Source organism: Manis pentadactyla, chromosome 1, assembly GCF_030020395.1.
Source record: "Manis pentadactyla isolate mManPen7 chromosome 1, mManPen7.hap1, whole genome shotgun sequence".
NCBI lineage: Eukaryota > Metazoa > Chordata > Mammalia > Pholidota > Manidae > Manis > Manis pentadactyla.
In genome coordinates, this window is record NC_080019.1 from 184,903,896 (window position 1) to 184,929,651 (window position 25,756).

At 48.1% G+C, this 25,756-nt stretch overlaps 1 protein-coding gene across 2 annotated transcripts in view; it reads left to right on the top strand.

Annotated features, from left to right (window-relative positions):
* HUNK (hormonally up-regulated Neu-associated kinase) overlaps window positions 1-22,870 on the top strand; it is a 112,242-nt gene extending 89,372 nt beyond the window's left edge. Inside the window, exons 6-11 of one of the 2 annotated variants that reach the window (XM_036880267.2) lie at window positions 1,501-1,636; window positions 5,792-5,954; window positions 9,406-9,489; window positions 13,329-13,376; window positions 17,067-17,247; window positions 19,650-22,870. In XM_036880267.2, the coding sequence (XP_036736162.1) occupies window positions 1,501-1,636; window positions 5,792-5,954; window positions 9,406-9,489; window positions 13,329-13,376; window positions 17,067-17,247; window positions 19,650-20,308 (1,271 nt within the window). In that variant the 3' untranslated portion in view covers window positions 20,309-22,870. The remainder of the gene's footprint in view (window positions 1-1,500; window positions 1,637-5,791; window positions 5,955-9,405; window positions 9,490-13,328; window positions 13,377-17,066; window positions 17,248-19,649) is intronic. The other variant, XM_057504031.1, reaches the window with a different exon arrangement.
* Window positions 22,871-25,756: the final 2,886 nt, after the last annotated feature.

Genomic DNA, 25,756 nt, shown 5'->3' on the forward strand with positions numbered 1-25,756 from the left:
ATGACTCTTAGAATGTAGGGAAGTCAAGAGAAGGGAGATAGAGTTTCCAAAAAGAGACATCTCTTTTTGATGATCTGTTTGCTTTTCAGATCGTGGAGGAATATTTTAGGAATGTTTTACTGGGAAACCTGGCTATAAAACTTAGAGTATGAAATGTACCTCATGACTGCTCTGGCATCTACACATGTATTTTTATCCACGACACTCTTAAAGGGAAGTGACCTTCTGGTGACCTCATCAATTGTACAGGCACCCACCTGGAGGGGTGACCTGGGGGCCTGACCGAGCAGAAGTTGTTTCTTTTGGGTTGATTCTGGCATCACCATCAGCCCCTCTTTTGACAGCTTGATTTTTTACCCCGCAAAAAAAGGGTTGACAGAAATGACACCCATCATTTTGTAAAGAACAGTATTAAAGTGACAACTGAAGCCTATGAGAAAGTGAGAGATTTGGTTTTTTTGTTGTTTTTTTTTTTGAAAGGTTATTTTAGAAAACTGAAAAAATAGCTTTGGAGAGAAGGATTTGGGAACTTGGTATTATGGAAACTGGATATTGTGTACAAATCTACACACCAAAATATTTTGTATATTGCAAAGACAGTATGACGATGCTCTATTAAAAACAGGATATAGAATAAGAAAATATCACAGTCCCTGAGTCTGTGAGTGGCCATGGAGAATGGCTTTAAAAGAAAGGACCAGAAAGAAAGCAGGACCTCCCTGGCTGCTTGAGACCCTGGGTGCCACATGGTGAAGGCCAAGTTAGAGGGTCTGATTTCTTTCTCTCTTTTTTTTTTCTCACACCCGGAAGCCATGCTGTACCCACTGAACACTTGTGCCTGACCTCTGCTGGTATTGTCCCTCTTATTTCCTATTGATCTGGATCCTCGTTCCCTCAGAGATATCAGTAGATTTCTACCATCCCTGGTCTCCTCTGGGAGTAGTAGACTCTCCCAAACATGTCTACAGTTGGTCTGAATTTACTTTTACTTTTCTTTTTAACTGAGGGGTATACAGTAAAATGTACACATCTTAGTATACAGCTAGATGCATTTTGACCTGTGTAATCATCACCTAGACTAAGATACCAGACATTCTCACTAATGTTTTTTTCTCCAAGTTAGAGGGTCTAAGTCAGTATGCCTTTACCCTCTGGTTCCTTTCTGAGTGGTTGAGAAAGTATTTTCTCTTCACTTTCTCTCATCCATTCAAACCTGTAGTAGAACCCCTTCACTCACCTTCACCGGTAGACCACGAGAAAAGACCACAGGTTGTTCTGGCAAGTGCATGGGGAGACCTGAATTGGTTCTTGCTTTACTGTGTACCCGTTGCATCCCTTGGACAGATATCTTAGACCCCTTGGACTTGTGGCACCCAGAGATCCAGAAAGTAGATCTAGCCTGGCAGTGGCTGAGGAGAGGTGGCGGGCCACCTGCCCCGAGTGTCAGTGGCATCTGTGTTCAGCCTGTAATAAGGGTGTGTTTGCCCAATGTCTTCACAGGAGCCGTCAACTTCCTGCGCTCTCTCCTGGAGCCAGACCCTGTGAAGAGGCCCAATATTCAGCAAGCACTGGCGAATCGCTGGCTTAATGAGAATTATACCGGCAAAGTGCCATGCACTGTCACCCATCCCAACAGGTAATCAAGTGCATGCAGGGGTCCCTTCTCGGGCCCTGTGGGGCCTGCCTACAAGCCCTGAAGAATTCTGGATGGGAAACTGTACATGATTCAAGGAAAAGTTGTGTCTTCCTTTGGCTGCCCTCCCTCTTCCACACCCACACAAGCACAGGCAGGCCCACCTCAGTGTGCAGGAGAAAGTGGAGACTGGGCCGACCCGTGTGGTTATGCAGAGGGCACCCTGAAGGGGGTGCCAGCTGAGGGGGCTGGTGGAGACCACACTCCCCTTGTGAAACCCACTCCTGAAGGCCTGCATCTTCCCAGAGTCGTGCCTCTTTCTAATTCACAGACAGGGACCCTTTACACTAGCTATGTCCTGAGAGAGAAAGAGAGGGTGTGTGTGTGTATGTATATGTTATATGTCTATGTGAGCATGTGTATCTGTTGTGTATATGTCTATGAGTGTGTGTTATGTGCCTGTGAGCGTGTATGTGTGTTTATATGAGTGTGTGTAGGTATGTGTTACGTGTATGTGAGTGTGTTGTATATGTGAGTGTGTATGAGCATGTCTGTCGTGTATATGTCTATGTGTATATGTATATTAATGTGTTATGTGTCTGTGAGTATGCGTTTGTCATGTATGTCTATGAGTATATATATGTTACATGTTTGTGTCTGTTGTGTATATGTCTGAGTGTATGTTATATGTCTGTATGTGAGCGTGTGTGTGCCGTGTGTATGTCTGAGTGTATTTGTGTGTGTATATATTAATGGTGTGTCTGTGTGTATGTGAGCATGAGTGTGTGTCTGTTGTGTACATGTCTATGAGTGTGTGTGTGTGTGCATGAGCAAACATACATGAGATCCACTCCTGAGCTCTCCTGCCAGCATCAGGCAGGAGGTGGTAGAATTTCCCCATCTCTGCCTAGAAACCCCCCCTTGGGCTCCTCTTCTGCCGCATCTTTGCTCCGGTGTTTATTACACCACCGAAAGTGTCAGGGGCAGGAAGAAGAGGCAAGAGAAGAAGTCACTTGCTTCCGGCCAGCCATGCATCCCTGTGGATTCTGTGAGGGCTTCACTGTAGCGCTTTCCACAAGGACAAGGCTTTAAGGAAGGCTTCCAGGCAGGATTCCATGGCACAGAAACATGGGGGCAGCTCTCGATGACCCACACATCTCCATGCTGGGTTGCTGACTACAGATTTGAAACCAAGCTAGGAGAACATCTCCCTATACTTCTTTCGTATTCATTTGACATATTGTTGACTGGAGGGAGGGCATGAGGACCCTGACCTTGGTGACTTTAGAGCAAACTTGAAGACCACATGGGTAAAATGCCTTCCAGGACTAGGACCCACTTCTTCCTCAGGACCTAGAGTGGCCTGCACGCTGTAAGTCTGAAGCTCAGCCGAGGACAAGAAAACCACTGAGAATGGGGACTGATGGCAGGGAAAGAGGCATTCTCCATGATTGTATTTTCAAAATGCCCAGGAGTCTGGAATCATCCACATGCCTTACAAAAGCTGCACTGCTGCGTTTTCCAAATGAGATGGAGCAGACAGGGCTCTGTCTTGGGGAGGAAGTTCTAGAAGAACTTAGCGGGGTGTGGGTGGACATTCTAGGATCGGCATCCACACCACTGGGCCAAGTTTACACTTGCAGTGGCCAAAGATGAGGTGTTTTCAACTCAGTTGCCATCTAGAATTCTAGCATTTGAATTACTCATGGAGGTCATCTACACAAAGTCTAGGTTACTTAGGTTACCAAGGGAACCTCGAAATAGACTGCTGGTTTCCAACACTGGCTTGATTTAAGCCAGGATCTGAAACAGACACCAGAAATACTACCCTAACAGCAAGACAGAAAGCAAGGCTGAGGGGCCATGCCTCATTGCCAGCGCTCATATGGATAGCAGCATACAGGCATGCTTTCTGTTAAGGGAGGGGCCGTTGGTGGCAGCCAGATGGGGCTTTAAGCTAATGTAATCACTGCCTAAATGGGTATCATCAAGCCACTCAAGGTGGCAGCTGCGGAAGGAAGAGGAGCTGGTAGTAGAAACAGCCTCCACCTCCTTGCTGGCCGCATCTTCATTCACAAAGACACGTGCTGGGCTGTCTCCGGCTGTAGCTTTTCCGCAGGTGTAGACAGGCTTTTGTAGATTAAATCTTCAAGTCAAGTATCCTACTCTGGTTTTGTCAGATTAGTAATTTTTGCATTTGAGGTTGGTTAGAAGCATGAAGGCTGCACATGAGCTGGTTAGAAAGGCAGTAAAAATGGTCAAGATCTTGTACGTTAAAGGAAACAGCAGCTACATGTCTTCTGTGTACACAAGGCCCGTAACTCATTTTATACCAGAGGCAAATCAGTGTTCAGTTTTTAAGTGATGAAACCAGAATCTAAACTGTTGGTGGAGGGCACATGTTAGTTATAGTCTTTATTTTGAAAAAATGTTTAAAGCCAAAAAGAAAAATACACTTTTGGTAATTATTTTTCTGGTTTTAACAGCACACAGATAAGCGGGCTAAGAGCATGTGACCAGGGAAATAAATATTTTCTTTATAATGTGTATTTTATGGCTTCCCAGCACACCTAGCCCCAGATCTAGTTATTTTGGATGTTGTCAATGTTTTACTCTTGGGAAAGAGATTCTAAAGGTCCTGTGTTTCATATCACTCTTCTGTAAAGCCTTCTGTTAGGTCATTTGGGCCTCCCAAGTTGATCTCCAAAAGGCAAGAGGAAAATGTCTTTAAAAGTAGACTTTTTATATAAATGTTCACGCCAGTCAGTCAGTAGCTGTTTGCTGTGTGCTGGGCTGGCCTCACTGTTCTGGGAGCAGACTGTCTGACAGAGCACACCTTGGCTGCTTCCCCCCCTGCTCCCCATTGGGGCCTGGACAGTCTCTCACCCCTCCGCTCAGTTCTGGGGATGGGTGGGAGGGGAAGGAGGCCATTAGTAAGACAGGACAGAATTAGGGCAGAATGGTCTAAAAACATAATATGAATGTACTCAGAATTATACCTAGTGTTCTGGAACATTTGACTATTGTCTGTATCATTCAAATGAGGAGAGATAATACAAATTCAATAGCTGATATTGGAGGGGACCAAGTATAGGCTTTGCTTATTGAAAATGTTTAAAACATTCTTCTCAGTTGAGCGTCAGTCTGCGGTCTGTACTTTGGCAGAGTTCTCCTGTGTTTGAAGACAATGAACATGAAGGGCAGGGATGGGGTGTCTGCCCCTGCTCACTTCCCTCCTCTCACCTCCTTCCCAGCACCCACACCTGGAGCACTCTCCCTCCCAGGACCCGCTCCTCAGGGATGGGCCATCTGGGGGGACCCGGGAGTGATCTGCCAGGGCCAGGGTCATAAGGTCCTGATCTGATGAGCCGGTGCCAAGGCCATGAGGCTGTGGTCTGACTGGCCAGGGGCATGGCCACTCCCACACTCATTAGTTACCAGGTAGTGTCAAACAGCCCTTTTCTGTGTTGAGTGTTCTGGCAAAGTCAGGCCATTGTATGCTTTTTCAACAAACACTATAGTTTTTTACCACTAGTTATCCAACACCCCCACCTACCCCCCAGCTGGATTCTGTGGCCAACAGGAGAGAGGAAGGCAGATTTCATGGTTTCTGGACGTGTGTTTCATGGCCACACTTTAGGGTCAGCGCAGGGAGAGTGGATACAGGTACGTTGACCGTGGAAGTCAGTCAGCAGACCCATGTTGGCCTTGCCAGCCTTACCAGCGGGCCTGTGTGATCTCGGCAAGTCAGTTTCCTCCTCTGTACCATGGTGGGGTTGTACTGTGTGGTTAGAGTTCTGAGGTTCCATCCAAAATGTCTTCAGACCTTTCAGGGCTGTAGAGTTCTGCAGCCAGAGGTACTTCCTTCTGCTTGTAGATGCCCTATTTGTGTCTCTCTTAAGGGGTTTAGAAGGGCCTGTCTGATGACATATCCCCGCTGCCAACACACTTATATACTCCTCAGCTTTCTTCTCCACAGCCAGTCCACAAGTCTGTTTATTTGAGAGGCAGTGAGTGTAGAGGTTTAGCATCTAGACTGTGAGCTGCCTGAATGGCTTTGAATCTGGGCTCCATGCTGCTGTGTTTATGAGTGTCCCCGGGATGCCCCAGGCCTCTCGGTGAAGGTGGAGAGGTGACCGTCCTCTCTCACTGCTCCAGGATTTCCCTGGAGGACCTGAGCCCAAGTGTGGTGCTGCACATGACGGAGAAGCTGGGCTACAAGAACAGCGACGTGATCAACACTGTGCTATCCAACCGCGCCTGCCACACCCTCGCCATCTACTTCCTCTTGAACAAGAAACTCGAGCGCTACCTGTCAGGGGTGAGTGGGGCCCTCATGGCGGGTTTCCCTGGTCTCTGCGGAGAAATGAGCTCTCCATGCTGAGTGTTGCCCAATTGCTGACACTTGATCTAAGCTGTCAATTCAAACTAAAGTGAGGCCGAGTTTCCTGAATGTGGGAGAAAATAGTAGCAAAAGCTGCTTCTCAGGTAGCCAATGCTTGTCACCTGAGATGTTTTTCAGATACTCTCCCATGGCATTACCCCTGGTCAGCACAGTGACGGAGTCCCCCCTCTTTTCCCCTTAGCTTTTTTGTATGCTGTCTCTTAGCCCCTTAGGTTCCCCATGTTAGAGACATTGGGGACTTGTCTGGTATAGAAGTTGGGGAGCACTCAGGCATTGATCTCTAAAGCAGGGTATATGAGAAAGCCACTGTTGATATTACTTCTTCAGAAGTAAGAATGGAATTGAGCTTCCCTAGCTTGACCCCGGCCCCTCCTCTTAGCCTGGATGTGGGTGTGTCTGGTGTGTGTCGCATGTGAGTCACAGCTGGGGGTCCCTCAGCCTGGGGCAGACACTGCTACCCTTACAACTTGGTTTCCTCATCCTCTGCCACAAGCAGTTCATATGTGAGCCTGGGCAAGGGAATTTATACACTTCCTTATCAGGTCTCGACTAAATCATCTCTGTCCAAATGGACAATGGCTTAGAAATAATTCTGTGAAGAAAACAGTATGCATGCTGTATACCATGCCTATTTTTCCTGCTCAGAATGGGGGAGGCTGACAAGATCTAACGAAGTCAGTCGGAGAAATTCAGAATTGCCAGGAAGCCTCTCTGAAGTTTGATTTTGCATCCGCTGTTATGAAGTATGACCTTCACCCTGTGTCGATGGCCTTGATTTGATTGCATGGGGTCATCACTGATAGGAAGATGCTTCGGAAACAGAACATGAGGACAGACTTCTAGGGTTTTTTCAGTGCTATTTAAAGTCATGTGATAGTCAACCCACTATTTCACAAAATTCCGCTGAACAAGAGGCTTAGAAACCTTTTGTGAGGTTTCTATATTAGAGCTAAAGATGAAAATTCACCTGTAATTGGGGACGCAATGTTCTCCCTGCCATGGCAGAAATGACCAAAATAAGGCCCAGAAGGCAAGATGGTCAGAATGTGTCTCTTGAGCAAAAAGGATCTGGGAGACATCTAGAAAGCTTGCTGAATAGATAAAGCAGCTTGTCAGGAGGTTTGTTAAACAGTTGGGTGAAAGTACAGATTTTTCTAAGCTGATTCAGCTTAGGGTATTTGCTAGATTTTGCTTCAACAGGAAATTAGCCACAGAACTACTTTTTTTGGTGACACACCAAAGGGAAGATGTACATGAGAAGGCGCCTTCTCAACAGTAAAAGGCTTTTAAAAATAAGACCAGTGTTCATGAGGAAAAATGTGCTCTGTGTGAGCAGGGATGGGATGACACTTGAGGACAAATATGCAGCTTTGAGGCTAGATTTTAGAGACGGTGTCATGATTGCAGGGAAGCTACTGCAGGAGAGAAGTTGAGGCCAGAAAGACAGGTCCTTTGATACATACTATAGTATTTATATCATTTTATTACATGAGAAGGAATGATTAAGAAAATATTTTTCACCATGCAGAGATTCTCTGTTCTCCCATGATGACTGAACTTAGGACATTGTACTTGAAGCTGTTTCTCATTTTTCTTATAAGACCGTATGTCCCACATCACTTTCTTACCTTTTCCTTTTAAACTCCTAGTGTGCGATGTACTAGTACAATGGTACATGCTTATAATTTATAAATAAAGATGCATATATTGTAGATACAACTTTTTCACTTGTCACTCAAGGTCACACCATTTGGGGACCACCATGGTAGAGGAACAATAGTTATGAATTTAAATAGCTGTCAGGTAGAAGGAAGAAAAGAGGATCAACACACTGATTTCCTTTTCAAATTTTGAATGTTGTTCAAAAGTTAGTTTTGAAAAAGTGTCCCCATGAAACTAACTGTGAAGTTCATGATTTCACATATTTAAAGGATGACATTGCTGTTCTCATGAGTTAAGTTTGCAGATTCAAACATTCTTCCTGTGGCAGAACTGGTTATTGGTCTTAATGCTGACCAATAAGATGGAGGGACTTTAGTTTTTTAAATGCTTTTTTGCCCTGTGTCTACCTCTACATCCATGGATACAAACTTTGGTTACACCCTTACTTTTCTGGAAGCTCAGGCTGTGTCTTGATTTGTCTGGGTGCCTTGTTATCTGCTGTGCTTCTGCCCCTCTTCTTTGCCCAGCATCAGGGCTGCAAATGTTGACATGTGCTAGGGCTGAGCAGGGCTTTGTCCACTGAGACTGTTCCCTGGAAACTCAGTGAATGTAGTTCTAACTGGAGAAGGTTTTTATTTTGTCGTGTTTAACACTTAACCTTTAAGTCACAGGATGTACCTGATCTGAGAACCAGGGTCTAGGCCAATGGCTGCTTTTAACTAGAGTGAATTAATCCCCACAGACGTACAGCTGGTCTGCGCAGTAATTTCCATGCATGGCAAATTTAATTGCACTATATACACTCTCCCAGTTATTAATCTCATCAACCAATTACCAACAAACCATCTATCATTTTGAAATGGAAACTGTAGAACTAAAAAAGTAAGATTGTATACTTAATTGTTGGTCATTTCTCCCCTTCTCTCTTGGTTCTGATTTCTTCCTTCTAAAACCAAAAAGCATGGGTTTTACACTGGAGAGCCTGGAAGGGGTTCTGTGAATATTTTGGTTGATTAACTAATTAATCATTTAGTTCTACCTGTCACCAGGCGGGATTGTACCTCAGTCAGGCACCGGGGTCATCTGAGGTGCAGTTGTCTGTCATCTTCTTTAAGCTCTATTATGAATTGCTGTGACTTTCATTGGGGGAGGGTCATTTTTTTTTTTTTTTAAGTTCCCTGGATAATTCCACTGAGCAGACATGGTTGGAAACCATGGTCAGGTCTTCAAAAGGTGGAAATGAGATGCTCAGAAATACAAATGAGTGTAACTCAAAGTGTCAGACAACAGAGGAGGAGTGGGAAAAAGGTTTTATTTTTAAATCAGCAAATAAGCAGGACTGGTATCCTATTTAGTAGTTGAGTAAAATAAGTTATTGTTAGCTTGTGCACTTGGTTTCTGCTTCCCCATCTTAGAGTAGCCTTCACTGCACAGATGAATCAGCTGAGGCCAGTAAGGAGCAGAGACATTGCCCAGAGTCGCCTGGGCAGAGCCAGTACCAGAAGTAGGTCACCTGACTCTGGGTCCAGGGCATCCTGCCTGCAGGCCGGCCTCGGATGAGGCTTTGCCTTGTGATTAACTGGCTTGACAACCACTGTCGGCGCTCTGTCAGCCGAGCACTGGCTTTAAAAGTTAATGGCTGCTTAATGGACATCTCTGTTTCCTGTGAGTTAAGCCATGCTTGTTTCCTCTCCTCCCCTGGTAGAAATCTGACATCCAGGACAGCATGTACTACAAGACCCAGCTGTACCAGATCGAAAAGGGCAGGCCCACCAAGGAGCCCTATGAGGTGAGTGATTCCCCAAAGCAGAACTCAGGACCGCTTAGGGAGAATGGATTTCTATCTGGGGAGGAGAGTGGAAAGGAAACCAGTTATTGTGGGACACAGAAGTAGGAGAAGGCAAAGGCCTACTCACTTAACTGAGCCCCTGAGAGATGGTTTGCAGTGGAGACGCCACCACTCAGCGCGCTGTGGCTGTGCGTTAGAGTCACCGGGAAGCCTTTAGACATCTGCGGGCTCAGGCTGCCCCTCAGACAGATCCCATCACATCTCAGGGTATGGAATCAGGGGTCAGTCTTTTTTTTTTTAAGTTCCCTGGACAATTCCGTTAGGGAGACAAGGTTGGAAACCACTGTCAGGTCTCTAGAAGGTGAAAATGAGATGCTCAAAATATGTAAGTGAATATAACTCAAAGCATCAGAAGACAGAGGAGGAATGGGAAAAAGCTGTGGAGGAAAGCAAGCTTTTCCAGGCAGCTCTGCCCAGTAACCTGATGCCCCCGCACACATGCCTCGAGGAAATACCAAGATTCTTTCATTTCAGAGTAAATGCTAGTGTCATTTGGCATATTGCCCCAAGTTCGCACCCCAAGTTAGTCTCGTAAAGAGCTTATGCCTGGGAACTCCAGATTCTTCCGTCCCTGGACTTCCTACTCGCCGTTTCATCAAGTGGGGCTCCTCTGCATCTCAGTGATTTTCCCAGAGACCTACGTCCATTTCCCTCTGGAGCCACATGCATGTGCCCCATGTCCCCTGTCACCGGAGCCTCTCCCAGGAAACCCAGGAATCCCAGGAATCCTCCCTCCACTCCCCGTGTGAGGCCGGGGGGCTGCCGTGCCCTCCTCCCTTTTCCTACTTAGGCTTCCTTCTGATTCCACAAGCCCTGAATGTCACCAGGAAAGAAGTTCTCGGGGCTTTTTCTTGAGTGTGAGTCTGTAGGGAGGCCTGGGCGATAATAGCTGCTATCTGCAATCAAACAGGATCATGTCACTTCCCTGCTCGAAACCTTGGAAGGCTTTCCTAACCTGGAAGGCAAACTCTGACATGGCCTTTGTCATGAACTGGACTGGCTCCTGCTCACTTCTCCAGCCTCGTTCCCCAGACCTGCACACACAGCTCTGCTTCTTGCTTTGTATTCAGATCTATGGGCCTTCCAGACTTCTATGTTCTCTTGGCTGCCAGGGCTGAGCACACCCTGTTCCCTCTCCCAGAGTGTTCTCCCCACCCTTCTTTGCTGAGTTAATTTCCACATCCCATGGCAGGGTCAGTTCCTTGTGGCCCTCTGCCATTCTCTGGCCTCTGCCCCTGGGTCACATCCCTCCAGTACAGGCTGTCACACCACATTCTGCATCCTGGGGTTCACTGCACCCCTTTTGCAGTGTTTTGTTTGTTCGGGAATTGTTTGCTCAATGTCTCTCTCCCCTGCTGCACTGTGAATTCCAAAAGACCAGGGAATGTGTCCCTTTTGCTCCTCACAGTACCCCTAGAGCCTGCAGGATGCCTGGCACAAAGTAGGTGCTCAATAGATATTTGCTAAATGAACAAGGGAAGAATCAAGTGGATCCTGACCTGAGTCTCAGAAAATGGATAGAACTGGGACAGCAACTGGGGAAAAGAGGACCATTCCAGGTGGGACACCGAGCTTGATTAAAGTAGGAGGAACACCTGCAGAACAGTGCGCAGCTCACATTGTCATCATCAGACCGCCGAGCCCTAAGGCAGGGAAGGACCTCTGATGGTCACCGGCACTGAGGGTGGTCACCTTGGCTGGGGCCCAGGGGGTACAGACTCACTGTGAGGCCCCTTGCCTCTTGGTTTGCATTTGGTTCTTAGGACCTCAAGTAATCATGCAAACTGAGGCACACTTAGTACCCCCATGTGTGTGTGCCCTCCATGGCCTCTAAGCCACGTTGCTGATGCCCAACTCCTTGGATACCCTCATACCTGTGCCCCTGCAGCTGTGTGTTTGAAAGTTTCAGAACTGTGGTGGGAAAGGGCCCTCTTTTTTCATCCAGATTATTTTTCTTAGATAATTATTTCTTTTGGCCTAAAAACACATGGTGAGCATTTTAAACATTTGTTGAAATATTTAACAGTTAGGGTTTAAATGGGAGCACTCATGGGAAAATAGCATTTCAATTTCGTACGATCCATTTGTTTCCTCCACACTGAAATGATACATCTGCTGATTCAGTTACAGGCTATTACTGAAGTATCTGACTTGTCCCTGTTGGAACCTAGGAAGTAGAATGGGGCCAGTTAGAAAAAGTGTTAAGAAAGTCTGAAAGAACCCAGATTTTCTAGGTACATCCACTCTGTGGTTTCACTCTGGCTGCCGTCAGGTGGTGCAGGAAGGGAAACTGCCCAGGTGGGAGAGGCAGGGGTGGAGGGAAGTGCTAGCTGTGCACAGCCGGCGGGGTGGGGCCCAGGGCTGTGCCCCTGCACTCACAGAAAGCAGGCCTCCTGTTCTTAGTTCCAGTTTTTTCTCTCCTAGGAGACAGAGGAGCTGAATTAAGTTGAAAAAAACTTCCCTCTGGGGGTTGCAGTGCTATGATTTTAAACCTTTACCACATTTTCTATCACTTCTTCCTGAACAAGGCAGGGAATGTGTCTGTAGAAGTGGGACAGCCTCTCATCTAAAACACCTCAGGCATGTGCCCCTGGGACATTTCTTCCAAAAAAAGAGGCCCTTGAGGACTGAGGGCTCAAGGCACGGCAGTCACCATTTTTAAACTGTCTTCTTATAGCCATAGGAGCCATTTCTGTTCAAAGTTTTTAAAAATAATGTTAATTTGTAGGAGAATGTAAAATGGAACTAATTTGGAAGAAAAGTCATGCAGTCGGTTTGCTAGGGCTGCTATAACAAAGCATCACAAACCTGGGGGCTGAGAAGTGTATTGTCTCATGGCTCTGGAGGCTGGAAATCTGAGCAGAAGGTGTGAGCAGGGCTGGGTCCCCCTGAGACTGTGAGGGGGAACCTGCTCCAGGCCTCTCCCCCAGCTGCCGCTGGTTGCTGGCAGCGTTTGGCATTCTTTGGCTCAGAGAAGCGGTACCCCAATCTCTGCCTGCATCTTCACATGGCCTTCCCCCTAATGTCAGTCACATTGCACTAGAGTCCACCCCAATGACCTCATCCTAACCCGGTGACCTCTATAGAGGTCACCAACAGGCCACTTCCCTGAGGTATGGGAGAGTAGGCTTTCACACTCCCCTGACCTCAAGGCTTCAAGGAGGACAGAAGGGGCCTGTCCTGGCCCTGTCTTTAAATTAGGTCACATTCTGAGTTTCTGGGGGTTAGGACTCCACAGTGGGAATTTTGAGGGAATAGAGTTCAACCTGCAATAAGGACTATAAATTTAAAGGTAAAATATTAGAATGTTTACTTTCTATCTCATTTCAAAATCTATATAACTTTTAAAACTGAAGTTTGGAATCAGGTGAAAGAATCTGTGTTGTTAGAGATCAGAATGGAAGTTACCTTTGGGGACTGGAAGGGGACACTGGTGGGGGTGGGAGGGACTTCCATGCCCACTGGGTTCTGTTTCATGATCTGGGTGCCGTTTCCATGTGTGTTTTTGCTGTTGGAGAAGATAAATTGAACTGCTCACTCATCAGTGGAGCACTTCTCCTCATGTGCCTTAGACTTCTTAATAAAAAGCTTACCTAGAAAGTCTATTTAGTGCATGAATAAGGACATCTGCTGCCTGCTTCCATGACAGTGTAGGAGTTTGGTTTCTTGTCTATAAACATTGAAATAATTCTCAGAGCTGCAAGTGGTAGGAGAGAGAGTTAAAGGAATCAACAGCAGGTGCAGTTTCTTGAGTTGTTGAAAAATGCTGCTTTTCACAGGCCTCCCTGGACACTTGGACAAGAGACCTTGAATTCCATGCTGTGCAGGTAAGAACTCGGGGGGTTATGATGGATTAGTCAGAGCTCTCAGAGAAACAGAACCAAAGGGGGGTGGTGTGTGAGAATCTCATGCTTGGACATCCAGGGAAGAGCTGACAAGCCGCCTACAGGCAGAATTTCTTCTTCCTCAGGACACCAATCTTTGCTCTTAAAGCTTTCAACTGATTGCACATTGTGGAGGGTAGTCTGCTTTACACAGAGCCTACTGACTTAAATTTTACTCCCATCTCAAAAATACCTTCACAGCAATATCTAGACTGGGGCTTGACCAAACACTGGGTACCATGGCCTAGCCAAATTGACACATGAAGTTAACTTTCACATACGGCCTTAAAGGTTGGTGGGTATCTGCCCGGGGCTCTGGACTCTGCGCACCCCTGTCCTTGTCCTGAGTTTAAAACATGCGGATTCCTGTTGTGGGTGGGTTTATTGGAATTCCCTCAGATCAGATCAGTGCTTTCCATGTTTAGCTGACTTTTTTTTTATTGTCCTGCTGTAACTACATGCTTGGCTCTGCCTGTGACTTGCTGCAGGTCATCCTGCCACACCCTAATGAGCAAGCCTGGGAAAGAAGGGAGTGAGGTGTGGCTCTTTGGAAGGCAGGAGCCTGGAGTCACAGCAAACAGTGTCGCAGGTCTCCAGCCAAGGACCAGCTTCCTTCTCCCGCTGGCTGTGGGACCTGCAGACATCTCCCTCCAGAAGCCCAGTGGGTCACCACTCACTGGCTTCTTCCTCTCCTACATCAAAGAGTCCACAGTTTTTAAAGGGTACATACTCCTTTACAGGCCACATTTTCAAAGTGTCCAGTTTGGTGACTGTCCATGCACATGTGCAGTGGGTGGGAAATGGTTTAAAGAAAACAGGGAGTTGTTCTGTGTAGGGCTTGTCTCTGAGGCCTTGTGTGGGCCCCTGTCTGGTCTGCCTTGAGAGCCTGGAACTGGCCTGAGGATGCAGGCACACACGGGTGTGGGGGGTATTGCCCCAGTGAATCATTAGGAAGCCGGGGAGGCCTGGCAGGCAGCAGCTCTGCTGGGAGGGGTGCGTGGGGGTGGGAGCAGGCATGTTGAAGAGGGAGCATAATCAGTCCCTCTGAAGATCTGTTTCTGTTATATAAGGCAATTCAACATCCTGCTTCCTAGAAATAGGCCACGCAAAGGAAAAGGTGCAATTGGAGGGTGGGTTGTATTTGGTGACCTGTGTGTGGAAGGCACTGTGATTGGCTGGTTGTGAACAAACATGGTTCCTGTGGGCTGTTGACCCTTCCCTGTGGACCATTGACCCTTCCCTGTGGACCGACCCAGTGGAGAGTGGTCAGGTGGCGAATTCTTGGCATCCCCCTAGAAACTGGGCACTATGAAATCACCCATTCTTCTAGGCTGGAGGAAGGCATTCTGCAGGGGAGGAGGGGGTTGAAGGAAACACCAAGGTGCAGGACCCTGGGACCTAAGCTCAACAGGGTGGCCTTAGCAGGGTTTCCTGGAGTTGCCAGTCCTCGGCCCATTTTCCTTTTCTTCTGCCCCACAATGAGCTGCTCTTTGCCAAATACCCCCTGGTCAGTTACAGGAGAGATTTCTAGGGTCAACACTGGTCTCTTTCTACAGAAAACTCACATGCCGTGTATGCCTCTTGGAGCTAATGAAGTCTTCTGGGTGGAAACACCGGCCCCCAGAAGTTTTACGTCCTGGTCCTTTAGCGTTAGAGAACCTGGAAGAGCAGAGTGGAGAGGAGGTGAGCCTGTGAGGCCGCCTGCAGTGCCAAGCGCAGGCTCACCGAGCAGCCCAGAGGAGGCGGTGGGCTTCGTTCTAAAATCCTGGAAAGGGGGGAACTGCAGTTTCATCTTTTCTTCTAAATACTGTTTGACAGTGTATCGCAAAAGTGCATTTGATTTTTTTCTTTCTCTATTTAAGGTGTTAATAGGTAGAATGGGTGGCTTTTCTCATAAGAACAGAGATAGAGAGAATGGGGCAAAAGGAGGAGATTCTGCCCGACTTTTCTGGACAGGCCTGGCATGGTCCCCTTTGAGGCTTGGGATAGAGGGTGTGTGGAAGCTGGCTCTCCTTTGCCTTAGAGAGTGGGGGCCCGGGGAGGTTTCACAGAAGCAGGGAGAGGTGGTGCCCTATGATTGGCCTTGACCAAGCCCCTTTTCCTGCCTCTTAGCATCCGCACAATGACCTGGAGCACATGGCCTCCTCTGTGGCTTCCCAGATACCGACCTGGAGCCCCACAGCTGCAGCCTGCTCCCTGCCCCTGGCCGCTGCTGTGTCTGGCCTTTCTCTCTGCCACTGGGTTCGCCTGGCCCTGTGCCAGGCTTCCAGAGGGTGTCCGGGAGGCAAGGGTTAAGAACATTGGTTCCTGGGTGAATTATTTAACCTCTCCGGGCATTCCCTCCTCTGTAAGAGGGGATAGCAGGATTTGCCCCACTGTGGGTCATGCCCTTGGTGCAGCGTCTGGCTCCCAGTGTCCTCAGGAAGGGCTGGTGGCAGCTGTTCAAGCTGTTGGGGAAGGAGTTTGAAGAAACTTGGCCTCCCCTTTTTCCTGCCTCACCTCCACCAGGGACGAGCCACCAGGGTACAGACCACAGGGAGCTGTTATCCTCTCAGTGACACTCAAGGCCTGGCTGGGCATGCCCACATCCCATTTCCTCCCACTCAGAACCAGGACATAATGAACCCCAACTCAGAAAGGCTTTGAAATCCTCCTTAGAAAGGGCTGGACCGACACAAGATGTTTCCCTGAGAAGCCTCTCAACATCAATGAAAAATGGATGAGCTCTCTCGAGTTGCAAATGCTCTTAAAGTTTAAGGCAAAAATGCAAAAATCTGGTTTTTTTTTTCTCCTCATTTGAGGTGAGGCCAGGGATTCAGTTGCCTGTTGAACAAGAAACACCAAACACAGTGTTTAGGGCCAGAAAAAGAACTTTTACTCTTCCCAGAAGTTTGAACTCAATTTAAATCTGTTTGTTTTCCACTGGCTTTTTGTTTTTCTTTTTTAGCATTTCAGTAACTGTTTGTTAAACTTCACATGTCTGGCTTTATGCCAGAGGCTGTGGGGTTGAAGATATATAAAAGAGCCAAATTCATTCCCGCCAGAGGAATCATAATCGAGTTCAATAAGGCAAGACTTACAGCAAGCGTGGCTGCCTAGCACCAGTCTTAAGTATACAAGCAAGTGCTCGTGTGACCAGAGGGTGGAAAAGGGTCAGAAACTCACCAGGATGCTCAGGGCTCCGTGAGTTTGTTGTCTACCCCCTCGGCTTGACTGAAAATGCAAAAACTGAAGTGAAGATGGGGTGGTTACAGTGTTATTTGTAAAGTTGCCTCTACCAAACCACACCCTGGGCAGCATCTTAGGGCCCGACTTTAACTAAGATGGCAGATTTCCAGAAGTCCTCCTCTGCTTGTTCATGCAGCCTGTTCTAGAATGACTGACCTCCTAGAGATGACCTTGCTCTTGCTGGAAACCTGAAGCAACGTGGTGCAGGTTGCTGGGGACGCCCTGAGCCCGCTCACAGCTCAGGGACGGGGGAGGCGGGTGCCCTGGAGAACCTGCTGGGCCTCAGCTCCTCTGTTGTTCAGCATGCCGCTGAGAGCAGAGAGTTTTGAGAAGCTGGGCTTTCTCGCATCTACTTCACTAACTATCATGTACATCTGAGTACATACATTTGCTTCTGATTTAAAGGATGAAAAGCCCAAAGAACAAGAGAGAAGAGGGGATTTTCTTCATCGGCCATTTTCCAAGAAGTTCGACAAGAACCCGCCCTCGCACAAACAGCCCTCGGCCTCGCTCGCCTCACAGATTCAGAGCGCCAAAGCCCTGCTCAAGGACCGCAAGGCCCCCAGGTCCGGCTTCCCTGACAAAGGTGGGTCAGCACGGTGTCCCCTCCAGGCTGCTCGTGTCGAGCTGTGTGGCCGCGGGGACCCTGAGAGGCACTGGGGTGTGACTGACGGAGGTTGGGTTCTGCTGCAGGGCTCCGTGGCCTGTTGTGGCCCAGGCTCCTTACCCTCTGAGGATACTGACTGGTTCCCTCACTTGGGAAGGGAAGCCTGTCTGTCAGAGCTATTTGGTGGATTAAAGGAGGGAGACACATTGGCTGGGTCAGCGTCCAGTGCATCAAGTAACTGACAACCGAGTATCCCTCCCCTGGGACGAACACTGAGGGATGCGGGAAGGAAGCACCATCTAGGCTTATCATGCCAAGAGGAACGGGAGAGGGGGCCCAGGGAGCCAGGGGTGTCCTGCAGCAGAACCATAGGGTAGAGGAGAGGTTCTTATTTCTGCAGGGGGATGGGAGAGATTGTGGAGTTCAGTCTTCAGTCCCTCTGTTTTAAATAGGAAGAGGGCTTACATGAGGGGAGACCTGGTTCTCGCCAGGAGAACAGCCCCACTGCAGCAACTCTGCTGGTCCTCCTTAGTAGGTGGGGCCTCCTTTCTGGCTTTGTAATCAGCAGCAAACTGGGGCCCTTAACAGTGGCACCCTCTGGCTATCACCAAGTGAGTCTGGGCTTGCGCTGCACATTTTTGGGTAACTGCCACCCCAGAGGTGGAGTTAGTTCCTTGGTACTTTCCTGGGCCAGCTGTCACTTGTTCCTTTGCATTTTTCCTTCATCCTGGGATTTGAAAGCATACTTTCTTAGAAGCTCCTGGAGCTTAGATAATGGCTAACATGTGCCCTTCACTATGTGGCAGGCACTGTTTCAAGCTCTTCTCCACCCCATGAGTTTATTTCACCCCCATTTCCAGAGAGGAGGAAATAGGCACAGAGAGTTGTCCAAAGTCAGAGAGCTTGGTAAGTGGTAGAATCCAGATTTCCAAGCAGGCAGCCTGGCTCTGTCCTGACCAGTGTAGCTGCTGCCTTCCAGATGGTGGGATGGGGAGGAGCTGGCATGTATGCTCACAAGGTTAGGCTGGCGACCAGTACAGTGTCCAGGTCAGGGGCCTGGGGGCTGACGGGAGATGGAGATTGGCAGGCACGTGTGGGAGGTATCCTTTCAGGATGCACACCTCTGAGGAAGTGGAGGGTGCAGGACCGGGCAGAGAAGAGGTTTCGGTACAGGTTGGGAGCAGGCAGCCAACCCTGGAAGGGAGGGGATGCATACATGCCAGCTGGAACCCTGGAGACATTAGCTGTTAATGGAATTTTACTTTTTTCTACTGGTGAATCTCAGGCATCTGTGCTGGCCTAGGGAAGAGATTTATTTCAGCATCTGTGTATTTATTTATATAAGGGGATTCCCAGCACCTTCGGCTGCTCCTAAAATCACCGTGGTGGGCAACAGCTTGTTCCTGCAGCTGGGCCCCCATGGGGGCCTGTAAAATGTGATGGTATAAAAAGGAAGCTAAGACAGAGCTTGTTCCCAATGAATTCGGCTTGATTTCCCTCAGCTCCAAATTTGTGGGGGTATCCCTTTCTTTTCTGGCACAGACTGCAAACCTGGATCCCAGTCTGTGCCAACTTGGGATGGAAACCATGGGGACTGGCTTGTTGCCTTAAGTATATAGACGAAGAGAGTTTCACTGCTGTTCAGAACTGGAAGAGGCTCTGGTGAGACCAAGGTCATGAGGGAGCCTTTTTGGGAGCCAGCCACAAGAGGACAGGTGCTGTGGATGCCACTGACATGAGGCACCTAGTGTGGTCAACTGCAGAGACAGAAGGGAGAAGGCTGGTGGCCAGGGGCAGAGGGAGGGGGGCTGGGGATTAGTGTTCAGTGGGCACAGAGTTTTAGATTTGCTAGGTAAAGAGATCTGATTTCCAACAGAGTGAATATACTTAACATTTCTGAACTGCACACTTAAAAGTTCTTCTAGATGGTACATTTATGTTATGTATTTTTTAAGATTAAAAAGAAAGTCATGAGGGATACACACCTCCGATGTGGGTGATCTGAGGGCCAAATCTGCAGGTCCTCAGGAAGCTGGGCAGTGGCCTCTGGCAGTTTTGTGTTGTTCTGTTAAGCCACATACCTTTTTCATCCAAAGGCTCTTGGCTCCTGGAGCAACCAAAAGAAGGGCAGGTGTTCAGTGGTACCACGAGGTAATGGGGACCCAGGAGACTTCCTGTCCCAACCTTCTCTCCCCTCCACTCCAGGGAGACTCTCTGGTCCTCTGCGGGGACAGTCAGGTGCTGAAGTCATTTGCTTCCAGTTCCTCCGAGCTCCTTGGGCACGGCGCCGTCTCAGTTGAGCTGGAGGGAGGAGCAGGCAGGAGAAGGGCACACTGTTCACGGGGCTATCCTTACGACTTCCTTTGCTTTCCTGGGTGCAGATTCCTTCGGCTGCCGCAATATTTTTCGCAAAACCTCAGACTCCAATTGTGTGGCCTCTTCTTCCATGGAGTTCATACCCATCCCACCGCCCAGGACCCCCAGGATTGTCAAGAGACTGGAGCCCCCTCAGCAAGGGCCTGGGAGCAGCAGCATCCCCGCCCGGGAAGACCCCCTGCTACTGGACATGGCGCACTCCTTCGAGTCTGTGGACCGTGAGGACCACACAGACCTGCTCTCCCCGACCCATCATTGCAGGATTCTAAACTCACCTGGGGGCTTGGCTCGTGGAAGTCTGGGTGAGCGGGCACTCTCCCCAGTCCTGCTGGCCGGAGGCCTGTCACCTCTCCAAACTCCTTTGCATCCCACTCTGGTGTCCTTTGCTCACGAAGACAAGAACAGTCCCCCAAAAGAGGAGGGTGTGTGCTCCCCACCTGTGGTTCCCAGTATCAGCACCACACAGCCCCTGGGGAGCCCAAATTGTGTGAAAAGCCGAGGCAGGTTCCCCATGATGGGCATCGGACAGATGTTGAGGAAGCGGCACCAGAGCCTGCAGCCCTCCGTGGACAGGCCCCTGGAGGCCAGCATGCCTCCGCTGCAGCCCATGGCCCCTGTGAGCCTCCCCTTTGACATGGCAGATGGGGTCAAGGGCAAATGCTAACCTGGGCCCCTGGTGGGATTCTGGGTGTTTCTAAGGAAAGCAACCAAACAGAGCTCCACACATCTGTGAGGGTGTGAGGATTCAAAGGCCTAGCGTGGAGTGTTCTTCCTGGCTTCATCTCCTCCTGCCATGCAGTGTCCCAGCTAAAATCCATGGACCCAAGCCTGCGCAGCCCAGTCTGTAATAGGGACCCCTGGAGATGTGGAAATTTCAGTCATTCATGTCCTCTTCCTGCCACCCACTCACTGGCTCTCCGCTCTCATCCCTCTGCTGGGCTTGGGGCTGAAAAGCACATATCCACCTCTGGGCTACTCAGATTACAGACTGTTTCCAGATCTTTCTTCACTTCAGGCTTTATATGTGCTTCTCATGGAATTGTTCTCTTTTCAACAGTTGGCGACAGTCATGGGGACTGACGGTGGCATCATAGAGTGGCTCCTGCAGGCCCTGCTCTCCTCCTTTCTTGTAGGTGAATCCCTACAGGCTGGCGGGAGCTGGTAACCCACTGCACTAGACCCCAGGAACCTCAGAGGAAGCTAGGCAGAAGCCTTTACCACCAGCACCACCCCTCTGAGCAGACAGGGGCGGCTGGGCAAGGACTGCTCCAAACGGTGGGGACCCAGATGAAAGGAAAGATCACAGGGGACACTCATTTGCCAAGCAAGGTTTTGACGGATTTCTTTCTTTTTTGGTTGATACCTGCTAATGGTGGAATTATCTTCTCCAAAGATGATTTTCCTTTGTGTGATGCTTTTCAACTGAAGTAACAATTTTTTAAAACCTGGGAGGAGAGACAAGAAGTGATTCCATCAAACTTGTGTTTTCATGAGCGACTGAGCATGGAATACATAACAGCTCACCAACTAATGTTTTTAGTAGCTGGTGGCCTACAGTAGCCTGTAGGAGGGGCATGATGATAGCCACCCTATGTTCTTTCCATCCTATCAACATAGCCCCGTCCTTCCAGAAGGTGTTGAGCAGAGTTACAACTGGTTATTTAGAAAAAAAGCAAATATTTGGGTTGAATTTTGATGCATCTGGAAGTTTGCTGTGAGCTGTGAGCAGGCTTGCCTGATGGGGATCATCTTAAAAATACAGTATCATGTCTTCTTTGAGCAAAGTGGTGTTCCTCAAACAGGCTTTGAGCCTATGTTCTGTTTTCACACCTTTTGCCAAGGATCGAACCAAAGATGCGTCTCTGGTTGTGTCCCTGTCTACACGTTTTGTGGACCTCAGTGTTGTCTGACTGTGTCTAGCTGGAGCCTGCGGGGTGGCTGTCTCCACATGGGCCCTGACACTTAGTGGGGACTGCTCGGTCATGAGCAGGATTAGAAAGAGAAGAATACTTAGCACAGGTTGGATAGTGGTTGACTCAAAAAACAGGTTATACAGCAGCTTGGAGTCTTCAGCTCTTGACAGTGCAGGCGTGACCAGAAACCACCACCGTAGCCACCCCAGGGCTGGTCCTCTCAGCCCACTGATTCTGAAACAGACCATGGCCCATGAGAATTACAAAGCCCACCTTCGTCTCCACTGGCAGACAGCCTGTGCCAGTGAGCAGTGGGGTGGTTCTTCATCTTCCTCATTTACCGATGGTGACCTCCTCTTCCCCACCCGTCTCTGACACAGCAAGGAGACAGCCGATCTCAGGCTGATCCCTGAAGCACTGCCACGCTCAGGTGGCCGACCTTGGTAAGGACCTAGAGCTGATGCTTCCCCCTGGGTGGGATCATCCCAGCTCTAGGGCCTCTTAGACGGGACTCAGGCTCCTGGCTGTCGGTGTTACTCTTGTGTCTGGCTTCAGACAGGGTTCTGGAGCTTTCCATTGAACACAGAGCTGTTTAAGTACAGAGAAGAAAAGAAGCCTCTGAAAAAGACCCCTCTCTCCATTTGACATGAAGCATTTGGCTTTCGACTGGTGAAGATGGTGGCCCGCTGTAAGCATTCTGCTCCGTAGGCTCGTGTGCCTGTGCCTTGTGAACTTCTAGGCCTTCATTTCTGTCTCTTGTATCCAACTTCCCTTGAGAACATGAGTGTTTCTGTAGCGCTGTTGGCTTGCTGGGACATGTTTCTCATTCCTCGCATGCTTCAAGAACAGCTGCAGACCGTCGAACAACTAACTGACCATGTTGCCATTGGTAACTTGAACTGTGAACTCAGGTTTATTCCCAACCCAGTGAGAGGTGAGGGCAGTGAGGAAGGGGGGTAAACTGTATTTTTTGTATGTGAGCACCTGACAAATCTATGAAATTGAGTGAAAGAAGAAATGTTAAATTCTTTATTATTTTATTATATTTATATGGAAAACTTGACTATCCCTTTGGTAAGTACGAAGCGTGTTGTCTGTTGTTGACCCCCGACTGTGTCATCCATCTGTGCCCGTGATCTCGGTCAGTCTGTAGTGACTGATGGAAGTGACTGAGCTATCATCGTCTGAAATCGGGAGGAAAAGTCAACTTTAATTGTATGATTTGTTCATAAGTAAGGACTGTATCTATGTCACCATTATTAAGTATATGTACTTTTATAATGACTGTGAAATACACTTTTCCCTTACTGTGACTGCTTCATTTATTTTGCTGATACATCTTAAAAGTTTTGAGTATGTTACAAAGAGTCATACCATCTTCTATGTAGGTCTTGGCCCAGCAATGGACAGGATACAAGTGGAAATCGAGTACTGGGGTATTTGAGGGCATTTTCTGCTCCAGGATCCCTGCTTCGTGTCACTTGGCAACAAGTGCATCTGTGGAAGTCGGTCTGACTGACACATGGCACATGGCAGTTCAGGACGTAGCAGCATTTTTCTTTTATGGGGGGATCAGCCTCTCCTATGGAGACTCTGAAAATGGCACATAAAGGATGACACCTGTGAACATTACTCCTAGATTTGTTGTTTTAGGCTTCGGTGGGGGTGGGGGAGGGGAGAGGAGGCAGAATGGGAGGGTCAGGCTGTCGGATTGTCCCAGTTCCGACATTGTAACTATTCACAAAAAGGTTTTCATACATGTCACCTCACTTAAACCCTTGTTTCTCCCTGAACACTGTGGCTTAGAGGCTGGCCTGGTAGGTAGTGAGAGGTTCACAGTTTCCACAACATGAAGCTCTCTCCAAAGTTTGCCAGAGGGTGGGTGGCAAGAATGAATATCTAATTTTGATGACGATGTTTTCTTTTTGCAGTCAGAACTTTTTAGAACAGAAAGTGATTTGAGGACTCCCTAGCATCCCTGAGCGAGCTAGCCTTAGAGCAGGTCTGGGGTGCAGGACCCTAAAACATGGAGAAATCAGAGTGTGTGGCTGCTGTGGACAGAGGGGAGAGTCCACAATAGATCCAGCCATTTCTACAATAGATATCTTTAAGGTCCCCACATGGGCCAGGTCTTTTGCATTTTTAAATCATTCTTGAAGTTGTGTCACTTCCTGAGACTGAGCATCCCCCGCTTTCCTCCATGTACTACCGACTCTTGAAGCTGGAGAAAGACTTTCTCACCAGTCTCCCAAGTAAGCAGCAACCCCTGGGTAGCCTTGTTATTTACTTCAGCTGTGAAAAGGCTGTTGGGTTTTACTAGATTAAACCAATAAAACATTTTCTATATAGCCATGTTGGAAAGTAAAACAAGTTCAGAAAGAATGCAAGCCTGATGTTTTTAGGGGGCTCTGGAAGCCCTTAGTTACTGTGTTTGTTTTCTTTGTAGGACCCTGTGTGTGCTACAGGCACTGTAAGAATAATTCAGAGCAGTTCTGGGAGCTGGTTCAACTTAATGTCATCACTTTTCAATGAAAGGAGCGTATTTCCTGAGTAGTAAATGAGTGTATTATTTGTGGCAGTTTTTTTGTCAAGGGAGGTTTTCAGACATCTGTTTCCAAAGACAAATGGAGTATATATTTGTGCTTGTTTTCTGCGGACCTGTTTTTTATATCTGAGCTCAGATGTTTGTGGCATCAAGGGATTGGGGGTGAGGGAGCATTTCAGCCCTTGAAATGCCCTTTCCGCAGGTGTATCCATGTCTGAGCTGGTGTGCAGATAAGGAACATTTGGGGGAACCAGCTCTGGGAGTGTAGAGTAGCTTGAATGTAGAGCAAACTCAGAGATCAACTGAGCGATGTAGAACTAACCAAGGCACATTCAGGGAGAACAGTGCCAGGAAGCTGTATTTTCTGCAGCTGACTTAAGGGCCTGAGCTATTTACACACATATTCTCTGCTTAAAAGATGGCTCAAAAGCTATTTTGAAGGGAAAGCCTTTGGCTGATTATGCTAAACCCTGAGGAATAACAAAAAATTTATTCTTTCTAGGCCTTGTTACCATAACCAGCTGGAATAGGGCAGGATGCAAGCCTGGGTCAGGAGCAAAGCTTCTCATCCAAAGTCAGGCAGTGAATTCATGGCAGGTCTGAGATGAGAATGCCTCCCACGACCCCACCCTCAGGTTTCATCTCTTCTCTGCCAAGCAGGGTGTTAGATGGATTAAGCTTGGCTGTGATGATAAATTAAACCCCAGATCTCTGTGACTTGCCCAATAAAGGTTTATTTCTTACACCATTTTTTGTGCAGTTCAGCTGACTCCAGAGCAGCTGTCTTCCATGTGGTGACTCTGGGATTCAGGCTTCTGGCTCCATCCACTAAAAACTAAACTGCTCTGGCTGCTATAGCAAAGAAAGGGTGAGCTGGAGAGTTTTCCACTGGCTCCTGAGTGCTCTTTGAAGGCTGAAACTAGTGCCTATGGTCTTGGCCTATATGAGTAAGAGACTGAGAAATGGGGGAGGGGGATATGGATATTTGGGTTACAGTTAATCAGTTAATGTTTCATGGGGAAGGTACAAAAACCGGACTGGTCTTTCCCATTGTAACACAATTATGGCTCCTCTTAGTATATAAGGATTATTTGTTCTAAGTAAAGGGATAAGCGTTGTTAATTTTTAATATAAGGGCGGGTATTATGAGCTAAGTTGTGTCCCTCCACTCCAAATTCATATGTTGAAGCCCTAAAGCCCAGTACTTCAGAATGTGACTGTGTTTGGAGATGGGGCCTTTAAAGAGGTAAGTTAAAGTCACCAGCAGGTGAGCCTTAACTCAATCTGATTGGTGTCCTTATAAGCAAAGGAGGTCTGGTTAGACAGAGGGACACAGACAGAGGAAAGGCCAGGTGAGGACACAGTGAGAAGACTGTCTACACGCCGAGGAGTGAGGACTCTGGGGAACCAAACCTGCTGGCACCTGGATCTTTGACTTCAACTTCCAGAAATGTAGAAATATCTGGAGTTGAAGCCGCCGAGTCTGGTATTTTGTGACGGCAGCCCTCACAGACTGACATGGGGGAGGTCAAATAGAGATATTTATATATTCTGCAAATCTTGCAAATTTTGTCCCATATGCTGAATCTCATTTACCCTTGTCTTACTACTACCATTATCCCCAAAAAGTTGTTTTTTTTGGACAGAAGTCTCA